The sequence below is a fragment of the Haemaphysalis longicornis genome, unplaced genomic scaffold, assembly GCF_048455015.1.
Source record: "Haemaphysalis longicornis isolate Haplotype H1 unplaced genomic scaffold, Haemaphysalis longicornis Haplotype H1 scaffold_1, whole genome shotgun sequence".
In the NCBI taxonomy this organism is placed as follows: Eukaryota; Metazoa; Arthropoda; class Arachnida; order Ixodida; family Ixodidae; genus Haemaphysalis; species Haemaphysalis longicornis.
In genome coordinates this window covers 390,912,643-390,933,523 of record NW_027526203.1, presented here as the reverse complement: position 1 = coordinate 390,933,523, position 20,881 = coordinate 390,912,643, and the positions used below count along the sequence as shown (strand labels likewise).

General features: G+C 47.1%; 1 protein-coding gene across 1 annotated transcript; it reads left to right on the top strand.

Moving 5' to 3' along the window:
• On the top strand, positions 1–19,310 carry LOC144155274 (RNA-binding protein NOB1). Its single transcript, XM_077686607.1, has 8 exons — positions 1–153; positions 236–368; positions 463–599; positions 718–780; positions 12,774–12,989; positions 15,308–15,405; positions 18,272–18,413; positions 19,003–19,310. Exons 1-8 carry the CDS (start codon positions 67–69, stop codon positions 19,270–19,272), a joined length of 1,146 nt encoding a protein of 381 aa, XP_077542733.1. The 5' UTR covers positions 1–66; the 3' UTR covers positions 19,273–19,310.
• The last annotated feature ends 1,571 nt before the right edge of the window (positions 19,311–20,881 follow it).

Sequence of the window (20,881 nt, the reverse complement as noted above, 5' to 3'; positions counted from 1 at the left end):
CAAGCCCAGCCAAAAAAAAAAAAAAAAAAACGAAAAGAAATGATTGCAGTTCTTTAGTTGACAAAAATGGAGGCTGTCACGTTGCCGTCGAACGCACGCGTCCAACATTTGGTAGTAGACTCTGGAGGATTCATAAAGAACTCAGCCTTGCAAGTAAGCATTCAAACTTTATAATTGCTGCTCGATTCTCAATTCGCCCTCGAGTTAGAAAGCATGGTCGTAATCGTCCTTCCAGGAAATCGGCGAAAACATCTACACATTGCCCGAAGTCATCAATGAAATCAAGGACAAAGCTACGAAGCAGCGACTTCAAGTCCTCCCATATAAAATTAATTATAGGGTGCCGCCACCAGAGGTGATTAAGATAAGTGAGTGAAAATGTGCCACCTTTATAGTTCGCTCTACCTGTGCTAGTTACGTCCGGACACTAAACTTGAAATTCAACTATGGTCATTCTTGCAGTAAGTGATTTTTCCAAGCTCACCGGGGACTACCCAAGCTTGTCTGCTGTTGACATCAAGGTGCTTGCTCTCACGTATTTGCTAGAAAAGGAGCACGTGGGCACAGACCACCTCTGCAAGACCCCAAAGAACATCCAGGTGACACAGGCTCGTTTGCAGCGCGTCTATTCTCTTCTCTTTTTTTATTCTATTTTATGCAACTTAAAGCATGTGTGGGACATTAATGCATCACTTTGTGTGCTACTGCCTCGTCTAGGTGCAAGGAACTGGGGCACCAAGAGACGTAGTTGCCTCGCCGGGGTTCTTCGGCTCTTCGGCTGTAAGTAGTCAAGCACTACCGTCAACTCGATTACGGGCTGTCACACAACTATTAGTTAGTGATTAGTTAGTGATTGGTTGTGGAGGTTTAGCCCACACAGTACGTGCTGTCAAACAACCTTTAGTGTTTGGTTGCGGAATTGTAGCACACACGTGCCTTTATCGTATGAGTCAGATGGTTGATTCTCTCAAAACGTGTGTAATTCTTTTGCTGCGGATGTAAGCTATTGCTACCTGTGGCACTTTTAACCATTACACCAGCCACAGAAGTAGAACCTCATAAGTACAGTAGGAAAAACACTTGTCTATAATGCTTGTGAGGCGTGCTCCGGACTGTGCGGGAGACACCTAGTGATAATGCCTGGTCTGAGACTGGTAGAATGTGAGCATGCGTGACCCGCATCAGTGCTTTCCCTTGTCGCTGTGCGTGTTGCCTTGGCTTTCGCACCTTCTTTCACTGTGAGATGCGCTGCCGGGCCTGGAAACAAAAGTGGGGATTAGCAAGCGTTAGTACAGCATTGGCTGCGTTTAAAAACGTGCAACGCTTAACTTTCACGGCGCCCTGTGCAATTTATATGGGGTATTTTTTTCTGCATGCGAGAAAACGAACAACAATCGCCGAAAACGCATCGCTGCTGGTGTTCTAGAGTGACTAGATATCGGTCCATGATTGCTTGCACAGTTCATTAAGTATTATGACGTTAACCCGTCTGCAGTGACGTGAAAAGCCGAGCGCAGAAACCGGATAGTGGTGCACGTGGTACTCATGCAGGGTATTGGCAGAACGATGATGCAATAAACAGCTGTGCGCCAAAGCTAATGCAGATGGAAAACCCCCACAGCGCTCTGAGGTGGGTAATCTCCGCTATTGTTTCCCGGCCCGGCAGCGCAGCCAGCGCTTCTCACGGCGAAAGAAGGTACGGAAGCCAAGGCGACGGGCACAGCGACAAGGGGACCAGACCTCGCGCTGATACGGGCCGCACATGCTCACATTCTACCGGTCTCAAACCAGGCGTTATCACTAGATGTCTCCCGTGCAGTCGGGAGTACGCCGCTTTGTTGACTGTACAAGCCTTTTGTTGACTGTACATTCTTTTGTTAGGGTAGTGTGAAAAAAAAGAAAATAGGACAGCTGGCTGCACAAATGATTTGAAAAAATCATGAAGGCAGCTTGCATTCTTGTTTTATTTATAAAAACTACTTTTTTGATTGCATGCTGAACTTCGTTGTAGCCCTGAAAAAAATTCTGACTACGAAACACTGAAGGACTAGTATTGACGAACTTTCAAATTGCCCGTACAGAATGTCAGTCATTTACAAGGTGTCAGAAACAGAATACAGTAAAACCCCGTTGATACGTTCCCTGTTCATACGATTTCCGGGTTACTACACTCTCAGTTATGAACTTAAAAAATGCCTTTTAGCAATACGGCGTTTTTTTCCCGGTTACTACGTTCCTAGATACACGATTTCCCGGAAAGTGCATCCAAAAGTTTTAAATATCCAACTTTGATCGGATGGCACATTTTACAGTGAACAAAAAACATGCTGACGTACGTGCGGACCGAGTCTCAGCGCGTGCGGCGCAATAAGCAGGCGGCGAGTGGCAGTCGGGCCGGCTGGGTCACCGTGGCAGCTTTTCCACAGTGCTGGGCGTACCGGAGTCACTTGGTAATCCAACGTCGCCTTTATAATAGTGTCCCAACGTGCAAAACGCTAACCTTAGAAGATCATCATCATCATCTTCACCAGCGTGACAATCACCATCAGCACTATCGGCCAGCTTGCGCCTAGAACAGATTCTGCACACCTCGGGAACGGCAGCCTCATTTTACGCGTCTCGTTCTGTCCATGGCACAGCCTACGCAACCGCAATAAACGTGGGCTCGGCCTCACCGCCTCGTCGGCCGCCTACGAAATCATGGTGGAATCACGCCATGAAGCAGTGCCGGCGCTAGACGAAGCCTCCGAAAAAGATGGCGGCGACGACGGGGAGGAAGAGGTGGCGTCTCCGGTGGCCACATATGCTCAGGCCGTAGTTGGCTTGGAAGCAGTGCGGAGCTACTTTCGTGCGAAAGACAATCCCGGTGCGGACAAAAGTCTGCAATGTTTAGAGAAGGAGCTCTTGGTCTCAAAGGGTCGTGGCATGCGCCAGCAGACGTTGACCATAGGTCGGCGTACTCACTCGTGAGTACACTCATTTGTACTCAAACTCAGGAGTGAGTACGATGATGATTGAGTACACACGCAGAAAAAAAAGGTGAGTATGATGACGAGTGAGTACAGGGGTAAGTCCACTACTCGTGAGTACAGTACTCATGAGTACACTACTCATGATTATGAGTACTCAAGAGTACAGTATTCATGAGTATGAGTACTCATGAGTTTGAGTACTCATGAGTACACAGTACTCGTGAGTACAAAGTACTCGGAAGTACACAGTACTCGTGAGTACACAGTACTCATGAGTACAATACTCATGAATACTGGTTTTGCGAGTGCTTGCACTCTTGAGTATATGCACTCGTGAGTACAGCAGTGCAAACAAGTTTTATCACGAGCTCGAGTCCGGACGCGCGTGTACGAGTCGCAAACATTAAGCGGTGCCGCTGTGCAGCTTAACAGTCAAGGATGGCAAAATTAGCCAACGAGAACTGCACCTCCCCCCTTTCCCGGTCCCTGTTTGGCGCTGTAAGCATTTCTCGGCGGTCGCTTGCAAAGGGGTCACGGTGAAGAGGGAAAAACGAGGGGGTGAGGGCCTGGCGGGAAACGCGGCCGCAGTTGCTCTACTCCTATGGCACTTGTTGACTGCTGCAGTTATTTTTGTTGACGCGGCCTGTGAACGCGTGGCGGCTTCATTGTGGTTGCTCCCTTCCAGTTGTTTTAGGGGAGAGGCGGTGGAGGCTGTTAACAATTCACGTACTAGGCGTACTGAAGTCCCTCTTTTTCGGTCTTCAGAAGTTTGCGTAGACGCATGTCACGCTGTGTAGTCGTTTCGTGAGCCGAACCGCTCATTTCAACAGTCGCAGTTAATTTACGTAACTCGCGTCAAACCGACTGCGTGGTTTGTAACGTTTGTCTCACCGAAATTGTCCGCACCATTCTGCTGTGCGTATTCAAGCGACAATTTGGCTGATGTACGTGCACCCATATGGTTTTATTAGGTTCCCGTTTTGAAACATTTTGCTCAGGTTCGCTAGTAATATGGTCTCGTGTAGTGCCATTAACAAGTGAGCATATAGCCCCACCGTACAGGCGTGGCGGTGGAATTTGCCCCAGCAATGGAAATAAAATATCCGAGTACACCTAAGCACGTTTGTGAGTTGTAAATCGGACATCATAATATCCAGTTGAACGCGTGCGACGCCTTGTTTAGCCTCGCATAATTAAACATTTTATTTTTTCTGTTTAGCCTTTCATTCGAGCCACGACCTAGCTAAGATGTTGCAGTCGACAGGATCAGGATTTGAGGCCATGAGAGGACGAACGGACGAAGAGACGAACAACGTGGACGAACCGCACCATGACTACGAGAGTGCGGCACGCAGACGTGAGGCACCGACGGACTCCATGTCAGTGGTGGTCAACACACTGCTGTCTTCAACGGAACGCTACGTCCTATCCTCTGCGAAGAAACAGCAGTTCGTGAGCGCACTACGATTACGAAGGCTACCCTGCTCTGGCCGTAAAGACGACATCGTCTTGCGTCTTCTAGAGGACAACGGAGAACGTTGCCATCTCTCCAAACGAACGAATGTGCCAAGGATACTTCAGGCTGCCTCCGACACCAAACGGCAGAGGACCCTGCAAGCGGCGCTGTTTGAGAGCAGGAGGCTGTGTGAGGAGGAGGAGGAAAAACTTTCTTAATGTACAAGACAGAGTTAAAGAGAGGGAGAGGCGGTTAGGCCTTTCTTGCGTGGGTGGTATTCCTTAGTCCGGGATCCCATTGGTCGAGGCCGCCGCCCGTGCCCGCTGGACGAGAGCCCGCTGAGACTCTAGGTCCGAGCAGCCGGACAGGGCCGCCTCCTAGCCCTCCCTCGTTGGCTTCACTTTGACTTTTAACCCTGGAATTATACTGGCAGGCCCATACCATATGATATGTGTCTGCCCACTGACCGCAGAAGTTACACGAACCCGAGAAGGACGGGTTGATGAGTTTGAGCATTGCGGGGCTGTAGAATGAGCCCGTCTGCAGCCGGCGAAGATGGCGCTCCTCAGTTCTATCCAGGCCCTTGGCGGGCACCGGGAACTCCCGCCTACCGTGGTGCAGGTATGTTGTGACCTCAGAGAATGTGGTTAGCGGGTAAGGTACAAGTGTACGGTCAGAGCCTGGGAAGTCGGAGGAACTCCGGGGGAGAAACGCTCGGGCGGCTTGTGCGCAGACTCGTTCCCCTCTACTCCCTCGTGGCCAGGTACCCATACAAGTTGTTTTATGGTGTCGGATATTTCTGGATTGGCATTTGTGAGAATGTTCTTTCTAGCTAGGAGTGCTATCCGACCCCTGATGAAATTTCGGCAAGCTTGTTTTGAGTCAGACATTATGTGCGTTGCGTCAGAGTGAGTGGCGGCCAAAGCTATAGCCGTCTCTTCAGCAAACTCAATTTTACTCGTTTTCACCGATGGTCCATCCACCTGTATTCCCTCATGCAGGACCTCAACCGTACAGATGCCCTCCGGTGTGGGCCCCGCTGCGTCTACATAATACACGCCTTTACGGCTGCCATATTGTTTTGTTATGGCTGTTGCTCGGGCTTGCCTTCTTCCTGAGTTTCGGTCAGGATGCATATTACGGGGCAGAGGTTTAACGATTAGTTTGCGGCGCCAAGGGGGAGGGATGGCCGCTCTGTCTTCAGTGGTAGGGGGTAGAGCGATGCGGAGGTTTTCAAGGATTTGCCTGCCAGTAGTTGTCATTGATAGTCGCATGATTTGACTCGTGTACTGAGCCTCTATGAGCTCGGTGATCGTATTGTGCATCCCGAGCTGTGTTAAACGTTCGGTGGACGTTTTAGAAGGGAGTAATAGCAAATGCAATAACGCCATTGCCCTTAAAGGAGTACTGACACGAAATTTTTATGTTACGTTTTTTTCGCTGCTATGCGTGCCTATCAGCCCAATAATCATAGAATGACAGATTAGACGGTCGAGCGCAGCGTAAACATTCATTTACGGCGTCGTTTATTCGTGCCAGTTTCGGTTTCGACAAAAAAACACCGAGCGGCCGCCATGACAGCATGTATCACATGGCGTCACCATTCTTGCCGTATCGCTGCCTCTCTGGAAGCGCGCGCGAGCGAGCACACGCGCGCGCCCAGACCGGCTGAGGTCTTCGCCGTCCCCACAGGCCCGGGCAGCATGACGTCAGTCCAAAACCATGACGTGTACACACGCCCGAGCAGCGCGCGCCAACCACAGCCAGCGCGTCGGCTTCGTCACGGGAGCCCCGACGTCGGCAGTTTGGGGCACGTAGCAGATGATGTCACGTCGGCCCGCTCTGGGCTTTCTCGTGCGGGCGAAGATTAAAATGGATTTTAAATATGTTTCGCTGAACGGTTGCTGTTGAAACTTGCTGGGAGATATCTCCTGATAAAAAGGAAGCGTTTTACATAGTTATCTCAGCTTTGAAATTTCGTGTCAGTACTCCTTTAACAAACTTAAATCCACGTGTGAACAAATCAGCCGCATGATCGGTCGAGTATCAGGCAAACACGGGGGCATCCAGGAATGCGAGACGCTCTGCCTAGTGGAGGCCTTCGTCATCAGCCGCATAACATATGCAGTGCCCTATCGCAAGGTACAACAAAACGATCTTAAGAAACTTGACAATATGATCAAGTAAGTTGTTAAGAGTGCGTGATGAACGAGAAAGTTTTCAAAGACAACTGGCGAGAGCCGGCCGCATGTTTCTCACGGTGCCTGGACTGCACGAGATCCGGACATAGGCAGAATGCACGACGGCACGCACATGAACAATACGACGCATGCAAAATTGTGATTGCGTGCTCACCGGACATCTCCCAGGTAATCGTCACGATTACGGAAACGCATTGAAGGTCAGTGCATTTCTGGCGAGATAACGAACACACGTTGCTCTGCTACATCACCCACGAGCTACATCGCCCGCGCGCAGGTCATTCCAGCAACGAGCAACGAGACGCGCAACGTACGCAGCGTGCACGAGCCAGAAGGCACCACGTTCCTGGCACCCGCTATTCCGGTACAGACGTACCCGAACGGAACGCTGAGAGCACGGAACGCAACGGAGCCAGTACGTACATTTTTCGCTCGTGCTGTCCCGCCGCCGGTCCACGCAACCAACGACATCACATCCGGATTGGTGGATATGGCCACGACAAGCGAACAAGACGCACGGCGGCCGAAATGCACCATACGTGGCGTACAACCGCACACCAATTATAGGGGAGTTTCCTAGATAAAACTGGACGCACAGCGCACGAAACGCACCAGAGGCACCGAACGACATCCAACTTCAACCAGTGGAGCTGACCACGGCGAACGAAATGCACAGCGCACGGAACGCCACCAAGCCAGCACAAACGGAGGAAACTACTATTCGCGACATCCTCCGCTCCCACTGCTGCTATCTGGACTTGGCCAGCGAATGTTACAACCGCAGAAATCACCTGGCCACAAGCAACAAAAGAGCCAGCGCACGTGGTTCAACCCTACCGGAACGTACGAGCTCTCCGCACCCGCTGCTCCAGCCCGATGTCCAGCGGACGAACGACATAAGACTCGTTTAGGTAGGTCCGTCAACGAGCAACGACACGGCCAGCGCATGCGGCATGTCCGAGCCAGAACGAACAAGATCCCCGGCACCCACGCTCCGACCGAGACTCGCACGATAAACACCATTTCGTACAAGAGGACGCAACCACGAGCAAGCGAACTCGGGACGAACGGAGCCTGCTTGTATGGGAGAGATAGCGATTATGGCATTCTCGAAACAACGGGCAAAAGACAAGGGCTTGAGCGACGACACGGACACATCAAGAATGGCAACGAATGAACCCGATCCAGACGAAGGCATCGAATGCCCTAACGATGAAGTCATGCCAAGGAATATGGGACCGAACGGACGGCACGAACTACGCCCGCTTCGCCACCACAACGGTTTCACTTCCGAAACAACCACGGTGACTGCGAGCACGGAGCTGCAACGACTTTGGCTGATCAGCCATGCCACCCTTCGAAAACGCCACGCTACCGCACACTAAACGAAAAGCCAATTGGCTCCCGCACCATACGGAACGCACACGTCAATTCAAGCAACGTCCTCAATGCGCCGAACTATGCCATCCCTACACAGCGCAGCTCGCCACCGGACAAACCGTACGTCTACGCCCCCATATGCATCAAGCACGCGACGAGCTACACGAACACAATCGCCGACGGAAGTGGCGCGGCTAACACAACGCCGTAAACACTGTCAAGTTCAGGTCTGACGAAGGCAATCCCACGGCACACACACACAATAAAATCAAGCAGATTTGAAATTCACCGAAACTTAACGAGACGAACATCCTCTTAACGAAGTTTCTAGTATACGGAACAATAAAAAACCAACGCCAGCATCGAGCATCTGTGAATAAGCGGACAGTGATCTGGATACGAATGGACGTCAATCTACGCAAACGTTTCATTGTGCCTGCGGGCAGGCACAATCCAGATTTGGAGCACGATTACGAGAGTATCAGCGCGCCCGGAAACGAAAACGGACGACAAAAGCTGCCACCCGAAGACACGCACAAAACCGCAGTTTATGGCCACGGCCACACCGACAAGTCCCGAGCTCCCCTGAGCCCGACCCGGCTTAGACTTCGTTGTTTTATTCCTGAAACAAGAGGAGACGCCAGACGCAACGCGAGTGCTTACGTTCCATTTCGCGCTCTCTCTCTCTCTCGCCTTCGCGCAGTAAGTCGCCCTACGACAGTGCACCGCGTCAGATGTTTCTTCCTCTGTCCTGACATATATGTAACCTGTGTTTTTCTAATCAATTAAACAGTTTATTTTTTTCTATTTATTCTTCCATTCGAGATTCGACCTAGCTAACAGTGCAGGTAAGTTGATTATTCGTGAGTAATACAAATTGAATACTCATGAGTGCAGAATGAGTAGTACTCATGAGTGCAGAATGAGTAGTACTCGTGAGTGTAGAATGAGTAGTACTCACGAGTACAGAAGATTGAGTACTCATGAGTACAGATTGATTACTCATGAGTACAGAATGAGTACTCATGAGTACAGTGAGTACTCATGAGTACAGATTGAGTACGAATACTCGTGAGGACAAATGAGTTTGAGTACAAGTGAGTATGATTACAAATGAGTATTTGATGAGTGAGTACGAGTGATTTTGTGAACAGACGAGCTTTTTGAGTCTGAGTTTGATTGAGTACAGCATGAATGAAAAAAATTGTGATTGAGTTTGAGTGAGTTCTTTCTGTTTTGCCGACCTATGACGTTGACAGACATGAACAAGTGAAAAAGGCCATTAAATGCTCATGTTTGTCTCGATTGCTTTTTTTTTTTTACTGCAGTGGATCATACGTTTTCCCGGATAGTACGTTTCTTCCTTGCATTTTTTTTTTTAAGTACAACGAGGTTCTACTGTAACCAATTTGCTGGCTCTATGCTAGCATTTGAGTGGGGCAAGCAGGCACTGCTACAATGGCAGAATCAATATTATTGGCAGTAGCTTTTGTTAGTGCTGCCAGTCACACAAACTAGTCCCTGTGACACCATAGAAACTGCGTGAAAGTGGCTTGAGAGTCCCCCTCTTTCGTGTTGTGTTTTCCTTAGTATCTAGCGTAATTGTTTCAATATTTAGCTTGATTGCTTTAAATTGGCCTAAAGTTGGCTTGATTGTTGTTCTGGTGTGGAAATCTTTTGAGTGAATCAAACTCGTATTTTGTCTTTGTCTACTGAAGCATAGGAGTGTGTAAAAATTAGGTTGCTGCTGTCATCTGCAATCTGTATTGATTGTGAATTGCTTATGTTCCTCCGCGTTTTAATTTTTTTGTTTGTGTTCTTTATTATTTATGTTGCTAAGGTAGTCCGCATGGCGATAAAAATGGTTAGCGCATAGTCGGTCAATTATGTTTAACTAAAGGAGTCACATTCATTGCATCTGCCTGCCGCATTGCCAAGGCATCTTGTGGCTGAGCATGAGGTGGAGACTTTTATTCCCGTCCACAGTGTTCATTTTTCTGGTGGACATGAAAAGGAAAAAATCAGAATGTTCACAAGATTTCAGCACTTGCTAAGCATCCACAGGGGACCTAAATGGAAGTCTCCATAGAAGTCTCCATAGAAACCAATGTATTTTAAACCTTGTTTTAACGAGGTAAAATTTGGCTGTTACGGGATATAACGAACAAACTTTATTAGGCAATAAAATTTTGAGCCGCTTTCACGACAGTGCCAAGGCAGATTTCAGACGGTGTGCAAAGCTGTACGGCGTGCCATGCACACTCTGCACCCATGAAGCCATTCCCACCTTCCTCTCACTGCATAAGGCATGGAGTCAATGCACACTGCATGCACAAGCGCCAGCCGCAACGTGCCTCGCTGATTGTTGTCACGTAGGGTGCCTCGATTCACGCGCGCAATGCTGGCATCGAGGCACCCTAGTTGTCCTTCGCTGACGAGTGGCGCGAGAGCCATGTCGCTAAAGTTAAGCGTGTTTTTTTTTTTTTTTTTTTGAGCATCTTTTATCGTGCTGCACGCGTGATTTGAGCAACATGAATGCGCCAGGCGGGGAGTGGAAGAGGGAGGGACTGGGGCTATTCGATTTACAATCTCGGACGCGCCATGGACAGTCCGCGGGTAGTCGGAGGATTCCCCCTTCCCATAGGGATGTATGGGAAAAGCGGTCACCGGTCTGCTTCTTGGGGAGTTTTCGGTGAGTCAGAGACTGTAGATTGAATAGCCCCACTATAATGCTAGATCAGAAGGCGGCTATGACTAAAGCTGTCACATCGGGCACGAAGCTGCGCAAGCCATCGTTCGCATCAGGAAAATGCATCGATGTCCAATTAGGGACGTCTTTGCAGCTAAGTCTGAAATACGGGTTATGTATTTAGATCCGCAATAAAGTAGTTGCATGGCTTTTCCTTTTTATCTCCAGAATGTGGTTATTTTGTTGCGTACTGCCATGCAGCGGGAAGCAATTTAGCGCGCTATCAGTTTTGGACTAGTGCAGTGCATATTTGCAGTAAATGGCCGCTGCAGCTATTACGAAATATTGGTTATAAAGAGCAAATCGGGGCACCCCTTCAGTTTTGTTATAACGAGGTTCATCTGTATATAATTGGCAGGTGTAATTTTTTAGTACAAAGATAATGCACACCGAGTTTGCCCGTGCCTTTTTTTGTGTGATGTGTATACACTGGAATGTATGGGTAGGGACATTCATTGCAACTTTCTTCTTTGATATGACTAGTGAAAAATATTAATATGGCACATTTAATAAACAGAGTCTTATGCTCAGATCCTTTTACAAGCTTTGCAAAATCATGCAACCAATTTATAATCCTGGAAAGCACGTAGTCAGGTAAACATTTAAAATAACTGCAACACTGATGATAATGTGTGGAAGTGACTACAATGCATCTTCGTGCTTGACAGCTGGGGAGCTCAGTGTGGTGTAGTGAGAGAGAGTGTTCTTTATCTATTGGTGTTCACTATTCTGCAAAGAGGAAAGCCAAGGGTATGTTAAGATGGCCTGCTAATTCAAGCTAAAACTAATAAGGATTTTGTTACTTTCATTAAAAAGGGATGTAGATTTTTGAATGACTGACTATGAGGTATTTGGCTTGAGGGTTGGCTGTCTTTGCAATGCCTACACATTGACTTTAATTGACACCTGCTGAAATGACAAGATGTTATATCACTTTTTGAATGCTTGTTTGGTATCTGGGTTTAAAACAGAACATTGCTCAATGTTCAGTGACTTTCCTTTCTCACTGTGCATTACAACCCCTGTTGCTTACTTTCTGTTCATTCTTTTCTGTTGGCATAGCTACTGTGGCCTGTACTAGTAATCAATAAAATTCCTAGCAAAGGGGAGGCATATATGGCAGCTATGTGCGTAGCATTCTGGCTCCACAGGAGGAGTAGTGTTTCATGCCAGTATCAAAGAAATTCACAATTTTACTGCACCATTAGTAATGGTTGTTACGGTGTTCGGCCGTTGAGCGCACTGAGAGTTGCATTTCCTCCAGTAAGAGTTATTGCCCACGGCAGCTCAGCGTGAATCTGGGATTGCTAGTGGCTAAGGAGTCATGCTGCTGAGCTCCAGCTCATGGGTTTGATAGCCAGCTGTTGCAACTAATTGAGGCAGAAACAAAGTTCCCATACTTATCAGGTTAACTGCACTGGTCGCAACAAATCTGTAACCCTCTGCTGTTGCATGCCTTGTGTGGAGCTTCAAGGTTGTGTACATCACAATTTGGCCATTTTCAATCTGGCTCTGCTTTCAGTGTGTGTAAGCAATATCAGCTGCCAAAAAAAAAACGTGGGAAAGCTCCAGAATGAGACACCACTGGTGACTTGACAGCTTGATACAAATTTGAAGGGTCTGCTACATTGTTCAAACTCCAAGCAGCCTGTTATAGTCAAGCCTATCCACCTGCTAACAGCCTCCAGAGCACTTGCCTTGCATGAAATCAGAAAGACTGCGACAACAGTGTAAAAATTTTCATCCTGAAAGCTCGAATGGCTGTTCATGGTGTGAGTGGATGCAGTGAAATCATTGCATAGAAGTTGCTGGCATGGAAAAAGGTGCAAATTTGTAAACGTGCAACCATATCATTGGTATTTGAGCATTTGTGCCTGGATGTGACATGTTGGGTACTGCGTGTCCGGCCCTAGCAACGGGTTGCGTTGAGGAGTAAGCATGGGCCTAGCTTTTTCGTGCCTGCTTGACCCCGTGTTGCTCGCACTTCTCTACAAGTTAGACCAAATAAAATGCAGGCAGAAGAGCCCGCACACTCCGAGCCCCAGGAACCCGCGAGTTCCTTGGATGAAGTAGGTGAAGAAGAGGAAGATGATTCCTCAGAAGACGAGTCCAGTGATGGCGAGTGGATCACCCCAAGCAACATTACTGACGTCAAGAAACAAATGGGCTTGCTCACTGTGGAAGAAACATCGGTGCCAGTTGCCTGTGTATCTACAGATTTTGCTGTTCAAGTAAGCCAGCTTTTTGCTTGTCTCATTTATAGAAATCTGCAGCTGCAATCAAATAATGCCCATAACTGGGAGTGACTGGTTGAAATAAAGCAAAGAACAAAAAAGTGGACCTCATGCAATGTTGCCAGTTCCAACTGGAAATCTCTTCACATGTGTGCAGCAAATATACATCAAAATTTTCCCGCACTCAGGGCATTCTTCCACGATTGGCGCACTTCCATGCGTGCACTTCCTGGGGCATTGCGGGAACAGCAGCTGCCGCCCCAGCCGCCAGCCGCTGCTCGCATTGGACTGCATATCGTGCGGCTTATGCTGATGCCTAATCTGGCTTGAAAATTGCTAAGGGCCTTTTTATTTGACGTGTCCTCACGCCACAGTTTTACCGTTCAACAGAGAGCCCATTCGAGGCGAGCGAGAACTAATTGTGTGCCAGGTTTGCCCATGCTGCACACAGATGGCGAATGCAGCGTGCTGAGTTGTTCTCACCAAAATTACGACCTGTGCGGCTCTGTTTTGGCGTGCCGGGATTTTTGCGGTCCGTTGTTGTACTGTGGTATTTACAGTCACTTGCTTTTTTAAATCCTGGCTCCAGGTCGCCGTGCCCCGTGTGAAATTAGCGACGTACAGAACTACCCACTTGAGTGTCACTGCGCCATTGTTAAGTGTGCTAACAACCAGTGCAAGCACAAGATCTTCATGCGTGAAATATCCTGACAAAATAAGTTCTGCATAAGTTCAAAGCATAAGTATAAGTTCTGCAAGTTCAAAAGTTATTTACATACACACATAAATATATAAGCACTAGTGCCCATCATGCCACCGCGCGAAGCAGTTTCTCGGCGCGTTGAAACATGGCTCCATTCTTTGTGCAGCTGGCGCCAAGTCCCGCCCGATTGAAGTCGAAACCCTTCAGATAAGAGCTGTGAGCTTTATAACAGGCTGGATATGTTTACATCAACACGCGGCAGCAGTAAAACGGCCTGAGGAGGTATCACTGGCGGATACCTGCTGATGTTCCGGGGCGGTTTGACGCACTTTCACCGTCTGTACTGAAGTTTGACGAATCGAAGTCGTCTTTTTAGTCTGTGCTTCTATTATCAACCAGAAATTACAGCTCAGATTCATCGGAATCCGTCGAAATTTGCCGTTCCTGTGGAGCATCGGCGAGTGGCATCGACGCCGTAACCGACACCACATGCTTGCGACTCTGAAAGAGCTTTAAAAATCCCCTCCGTGGCGGTGAAAAGAAACTCGAAAATGAAACTGATGAAATACTTCCTCTTTTACCCTTTCGGTAGTGTTAGCTGTCCAGAAGCGCTCGGAGAGCACCAAATTTTGAATTAGTATTCATCGATAACATACTATCAATAAGAATCGGTGCGGTCATGAAAGTGTTAACCAGAGGTGTTATTGAGGGGAGTGGCACTCCTTTTCTGTGTGTTTTCTTTAATTTTCGAGACACGCTTCAGAGCTACATGATTCTCGGTAAATGGGAATTGAGGTGCCATTTTGCTGCTGCAAACAATGCTGTCAATGTTGGCTTTTTTGCTCAATGGGCAATTTAATTCCTCTGCTTTTAGGAAAGGCATGTAAGTGAATATAGTCAGTGTGGGGTTAAAGGTGGTGTGGGGCAAAATTAATGCTCTTCTAATTTTATGCTCATTGTGTTTATAGAGGCCAGTGTATCTGCTGTGACCAGGTTGTGTTCAGTTTTCACCAACTGGTTATCAACTTTGATCATGTTGCTTGCAGGAATTGGATTTGTGTGTCTGCTGAAGCTCAGCTCTGTTGTTTCAAATACATTAGGAGGTTGTCATAACTTCAAGTTATGACAACCTCCTAATGTATTTGGAACAACAGAGCTGAACAGTTTTCTTTCCCTGCACAAGTTACTTGTGCAGGTAAAGAAAACTGCCTGGGCTGGATGTTTCCCTGCCTGTTTTCACTGCTGCACTGCCTTTTTTGTGTGCCTTTCACCCCCGATGGTTTAGGTGGTCACAGGGACCAGTGATATGAAAACTTTGTGCCAAATGGTCCGCATTTGAAAGAACGAAACAATTCTAGATTTATGATGGGGAAAGTCAAAATTTAATGAGAGGGTGTCTTTATGTGGGAGGGGTAATTTCGGGAATTTTAGTGTTTGTCTGCATGATGTTGCGTATAATATATAAACACCCTTACTAACGTTCATGTTAGCCTGTCGACAGTGCAGTAGTGATATGCAGATGGTGTGGTTTTCCTAGTTCTATATAAATAATAGTATAAGGGCTGTACATCAACAACTAAGCACTGAAAAGTATTTGGTGTTTTTCTTTCAGAATGTTTTGATACAGATGGGCCTGAAAGCTGTTTCAGTTGATGGCATGGCCATCAAACATGCAAGAACATTTGTCTTACGCTGTCATGCCTGCTTCACGTAAGTTGCCATACATCTTATTTTTAACTGCCCGATTCTGTCTGGCTTTGCACTTACACAATCTCTATGCAGACCTTTAGTGAGCTCAATCATGCGTAAAATCAGTGCACATTCAGGCCAGGCTGCCAGATATGCACAGCTGTTTGAGTGTTGACCTATCTCGGGTGAGTGCTGTGGCATTACCTGACAAGGGAGCGTAGTGGCAACAGCACCTGAAAGGAAACCAGAATCTCGTGCAGGTGGTGGAGAAGGTAAGTGCAGAGTGCCACGTTTTGAGCAGTGTCCTACTGCTAGTAGGAAGCAGTACATCATGGAACAGCTGTAAAACGAAAGCTGCCTTTTTGAAACTGATGTTCAAAATCTTTTCTTCGGTGTAGATGATTCAATCAGGCAATTGTGAACGTTTATATTCTTTGCCTCAAAAATTGCTTTCACCATTTTTTTGCTTTTTAGACATGTAAACGAAGCAGTTCGTGCAAAGAAAAATAGAAAAAAGAATGGGTCGCTTGGCACTTTTTTGAGGTGGGAGGGGGGAACAAGTTCCTCCTGGGGTTAAGTCGAGATCTAAAACACCCCAAGAATGAGAACAAAAGTAAGAAAAAAGGAACCACAGGTAACCACTTTCAGAGAATAAAGAGCAGCCACTGTTGTCAAGTAATTTGATGAGAAATGGAAATCTGTCGTTAAAGCAGCTTGTGGGCTCTCTTCAAGGGACTCTGAAAGGAATTTGTCGAAGCTTAAATTGTGGCTGTGCTTGTACAGTTCAAGCCATGGAATTCATTATTTTACTGTTCAGCTGGGGTCTAGAGCCATAGTTTATCGGTAATGGGTGGCAGAAGAGAAATGCCACGTGCCCCTCATGGCGACCACCCAGAATGCTGTAATGATGTTGCACTGGTTTGCAATGCGTTACTGTGCTATGTGAGCCTTCAGAAATTTTGATTTCCTGCCCATTTCATGGTTACGTCGCCTGTTTGTTTGTGCACCGGTTGTGCAGGCCGGAAGTGCTAAGAATCTGCTTAATTTTTTAGCCCTGTAGAATTGTCAGTGTCTTCATAGCTCAAGTCAGAAAATCGACAGAGAGATTAGTGGGAGGAAAAAACAGCTTTTGAGCACAGTTTTCTTGTTAGAGTGTCCCGTGAATGAAAGTACAGGCTTTCTCAAGCACTGAAACAGGTCTGTGCTATGTGATTTGTGCAGTCTACATAAATTGTGTTTTCTTTCGGATGCTATTTTACAATGTATCAATTACTATATCATGCCAGTTATTTACTGCTCAGAGAATTTTAATGAGTGGACAGGGGAAACCGTGATGATTTACAAAAGGTCGTTTGCTAGATACCCTGGTGAAATGGATTGTCAGTAGAACAACTGATTTTGTCCCTGACAAACTGAGCAAGTAGTGTTGTTATACATGGTATTCAAGGTCTTTGTGTGTCTTTTAGGCGAATGGCTATGTATTCTGAGTTGCATATCCATTTCGTTGTTTGCGTCTTAACTGCAGTCATTCTAGGTCGTGTGGTCGAACATCGTCACGGTCGTGTTATTTCGTCAACTTGTATGGATGGGTTCTAAAAGTTAGAGCATGCTAAACGCGATACAGGGGAAGCATGATGGGAGTTGTCCTAACATGCCTCTCTGTCATGTTTTGTGTGCTATGATTTTTAGAACAAGTATGCACCAACTTGCCCAACAATGGGCTTCACTGTTGCACAGACATGCCATTGCGCTTTTGTTGTTATACGTTTGGCTGTAGTTGCGTTCTGTCTGCAGAAGAAAACGGAAATATTGTTGGGGTACACTGATAGCATTATACATAACAGAGAAAAGTTTTTTCGTTGGCTTTCGGTGCCAGTGTTGGTATGAGTGTGACCTGTCCAGGGGTGATGTTACGTGGCCTGTGCAGTATGGTTTGGACAACACCTACAGGTTTTTTGTACAGTTTTGTCCCTCTTGAGTTGTCCAGAACGTTTGAAAAGGCTAAAAGTGAGCACACTGGCAATGCTGATGGAAGTGTGAAATGCATGCTTGGTTCTCAAACAGTGATGTCTAGTTTTGGGGGCAGAGAGAGAAAGAATAAGCGTCTTTAATTTCGAGCTCATTGGTGCAGGATGGTGAGAGCACCAGTCTTGGAAGGGGGGGGGTCCGCTAGTCCAGGATGCTCTGGTCCATGCTGGCTGCTTGTGCCCTCTCTATAAGCACACGAGCTGGGTCGAGGTCTGAGCCGGACAGCCGGTCCACCCACTGCTTGTACGTGGGGCGGGGGTTGGGTGTGAGGGATGAGAATTTCGGCATTCCCAGGGTACCTGGCTTGGCGCAAAAGTTGCAGGTACTGTAACATTGGGTGGGGTAGTAATGGTGGAGGAGGGTAGAGTGGGGGTAGGAGTTAATCTGGAGCCAGCGGAGTGAGGTCGCTTCAGCTCGGGAAAGGTGGGAGTTGGACAGAGGGAACCGTTGACGCTCGTGTCCGAAGTGCAAGAGGATGTCCGCATGGCCATTGAGTGTGTGGGGGGTCTTCAGTGGAGGTTTTTTATTGTTATTTCTTTTTTATGTGTGGTTAAAACGTGGTTTTGTCTATATTTTGTCAAGCTTAGTCAGGAGGATGAGACATTGCGATTGTTGTTCGTCCAAGCTAAAATTAGCGAATTCAGATATTTGCGTCTGTGTGTGCGTGTGCACGCAAGAGGGAGAGAAGGAGAAAGCTCAGTGTTTTGGTTCTTATGTCTGATGTCAAGAATAAGTACCGCACTTACTTTTGTTCGAAAAGAGATTGCTATAATAGCTGTATGAAGAAAAAATAAAATTGTTCAGGTGACAGGAACTTGAAGTGCCAACTTCCGTTGCTCATATTGCTTTTTTATTGCAGAATCACAAAGATTATGACCAAACAGTTTTGCCCCGCTTGTGGCAATAAGACTCTGAAGCGCGTCTCAGTTTCTGTTGAGGAAGATGGCTCTACCAAGATCTACATAAACTACAAGAGGCCTATAAACATCCGTGGGACACGGGTAAGATTTAAAGTCCCCAGGTGATAACAGAATTGAAGCAAACTAGCTGTGCTCAATATCAGATGCCACAACTTCTCCAATCAATATACATGCAGGATGTACTCTGTATTAGCAGCTGTTCTTTTGTTTGCAAATGGCCCTTGTTTGCCTGTTAATGTAGCAGATTGCTTCATCAACTTGTGTCGTCCACCTGATGCTGTACAGGCTGGTTTGAGTATTGTGCTGTCGCGTTATGCGTGAGAAATGAGGAACAAGGTATTTTGATCTTTTGAACTGACCAAGTTTACTTTCACTCGCGTGACCCTAGGATACTGATGGTAGGCTCCATGTTCCCGCTTTTTTAGGGGGCACAGGAAACATGTCATGAATAGTAATGTTCTGGTTTTCAAAAAAATTGTCTTTGATTTATGTGTGAGCATATAATTCTGTGTATGCTCATGCGAACGCATCAGGCGACCAGGAAGTGATGTTTCTGGCGTTCGGCAGCTCTAAAAAGGCAACCTGCTTGCGAGATGATCCTTTGTGCCAGGCGGTTGGTGTGGTCAGGAGCACTCACTGCTGCCCCCCTTGTGTCTGGCCGTTGCTGCAGTATTCCCTTCCCAAGCCCAAGGGAGGCAAGCACTCAACCGATCCAATCCTGTGCGAGGACCAGCCTGTGCCCCAGAACCGCCTGTCGAGGATGGCCATGAGCCGAGTGGACGTCCTGGATGCCGACTACCTCTCAAGGGCTTCCCCCTTCAAGGTCAACGACGTGTACTCGCGTTCAGCCCATCTGAACATGCGAACTGGCCCCCAGGGCACCCGGAACCCGAACCAAGTCAAGCGCAACACTGGAAATCACAAGAAGCGGAGGCAGTAGATGGCAGTCTGCTCACTTTGAGTAAAAGCAGTACCACAGTTGGTTTTCTCTGTCCTTAACTGGTGGTGTGACAAGCCATGTGATGTGGTCATTTGACACCAGATAGAACACATTGTCAGTGAGATACTATTTTAGTATTTTTAATGTGCACATTTGATTTTTCTAGACCTAAAACATGAAACAGTCACATCTGTAGATTTTTGTTTGTGAGGAATTGAATGAAGTGCACTGTCTCTCCAAATCGTTTATAGCCTGTCCGGAGGAAGCATTCAGGAAGTTTGACTGGTAGAAGTCGGGGATACGAATGAATGAAGAATTTTTGAGCCACCTGAGGTTTGCAGACAATGTTATCTTGTTCAGTGAATCAGGACTGCAAGAATGGCTTATTAAGGAACTGCATTTGGAAGGCTCACTAGTAGGATTAAAAATGAATATGAATAAATTAAAAGTAATGTTGAACAGACACACAAAAAGCTTCGCTTTTAGCGTAGGTATTAAAATATACTTGAAGAGGTTGGTTAATACAACTAACTTGTGCAAGTTGTCAGTGCTGATCCCAACCACGGAAAAGAAATTCGGCATGGAATTAAAATGGGATGGGGGCATTCAGCAAGCACACTAATAATGAACAGTAGAGGCTCCCTCTGTCACTGAAAAGAAAGGTACACAACCAACGTGTACTGCCAGTGCCTTACTGAAGTGCCTTTAAAGAAAACTTGGGTCAGTCTGACAAACAATAGAAAGGATTGCAGGAGTAATGCTTGGGTATATGAGAGAACGAACGGTACAGGAGGCATCCTCACCCTTGCACGAATTTAGAGGAAGAAGTGGACTTTGGGCTGGACATGGAATGCGAAGGACGGATAACTGGTGGGCCATCAGAGTAACTAAGGGGCTACCAAAGGTGGGACCAGAAGTAGAGGCAGACTTGATGGAGGGATGAAGTAAAGAAGTTCAGGGGTAAAGAACGAGCTCTGGCAACACAGGACAGGAGTGGTTGGGGGTCTATGGGACAAACTTTGTCCAGTAGTGGACATATGTAGGCTGATGACGGTGATGAATCGTATTCCAGGGCACGTTGGGAGTGCTCGTCCCCCATAGCCTGAAATCATGATTTACTGTGGGGTTTAATGCGTCGACGCTGCACGGGCGATGAGGTGTGCCATAGTGGAGGGCTGTGGATTAATTTTGACCACCTGGGGACCTTTAATGAGCGCCAAAATCTCGAACACACAAGCGTTTTTGCTTTTCGCCTCCATCAGAAAAGCAGCCGGGAATTGAACCCGTGTCCTTTGGCTCAGTAGCACAACACCTTAGCCACTGAGCCACCACAGCGGATGTTACCAAAATCTTTAGCCCCCCCCTTCTTGTTTACAGCAAAGCTGTATGTGCCTTGGTTCCACATTACGTGCGTGGATAAATCGGCATTTTTTGCACCCAAGAGCTACTGTTTTGTGTTTCCTTGAAGGGCTCCTGTTGTGACTTTTGGAGTTCTATAGCGAAAGCTTTCTTCTTTGGACCAGTGTCGTCCTGTCAAAAACTAATGCATTTCCCCATAGACCAGTTGGTTGACCGAAAAGCTCTGATAAGTTCTCTGGACACATGGTGA

Excerpts from the sequence above, each read along its gene's own strand:
- LOC144155274 (XM_077686607.1), top strand. The coding sequence starts at position 67 with ATGGAGGCTGTCACGTTGCCGTCGAACGCACGCGTCCAACATTTGGTA. Across the intron at positions 781-12,773 it reads GGTTCTTCGGCTCTTCGGCT|GCAGAAGAGCCCGCACACTC; the intron begins GTAAGTAGTCAA and ends AATAAAATGCAG. Across the intron at positions 18,414-19,002 it reads TAAACATCCGTGGGACACGG|TATTCCCTTCCCAAGCCCAA; the intron begins GTAAGATTTAAA and ends CCGTTGCTGCAG.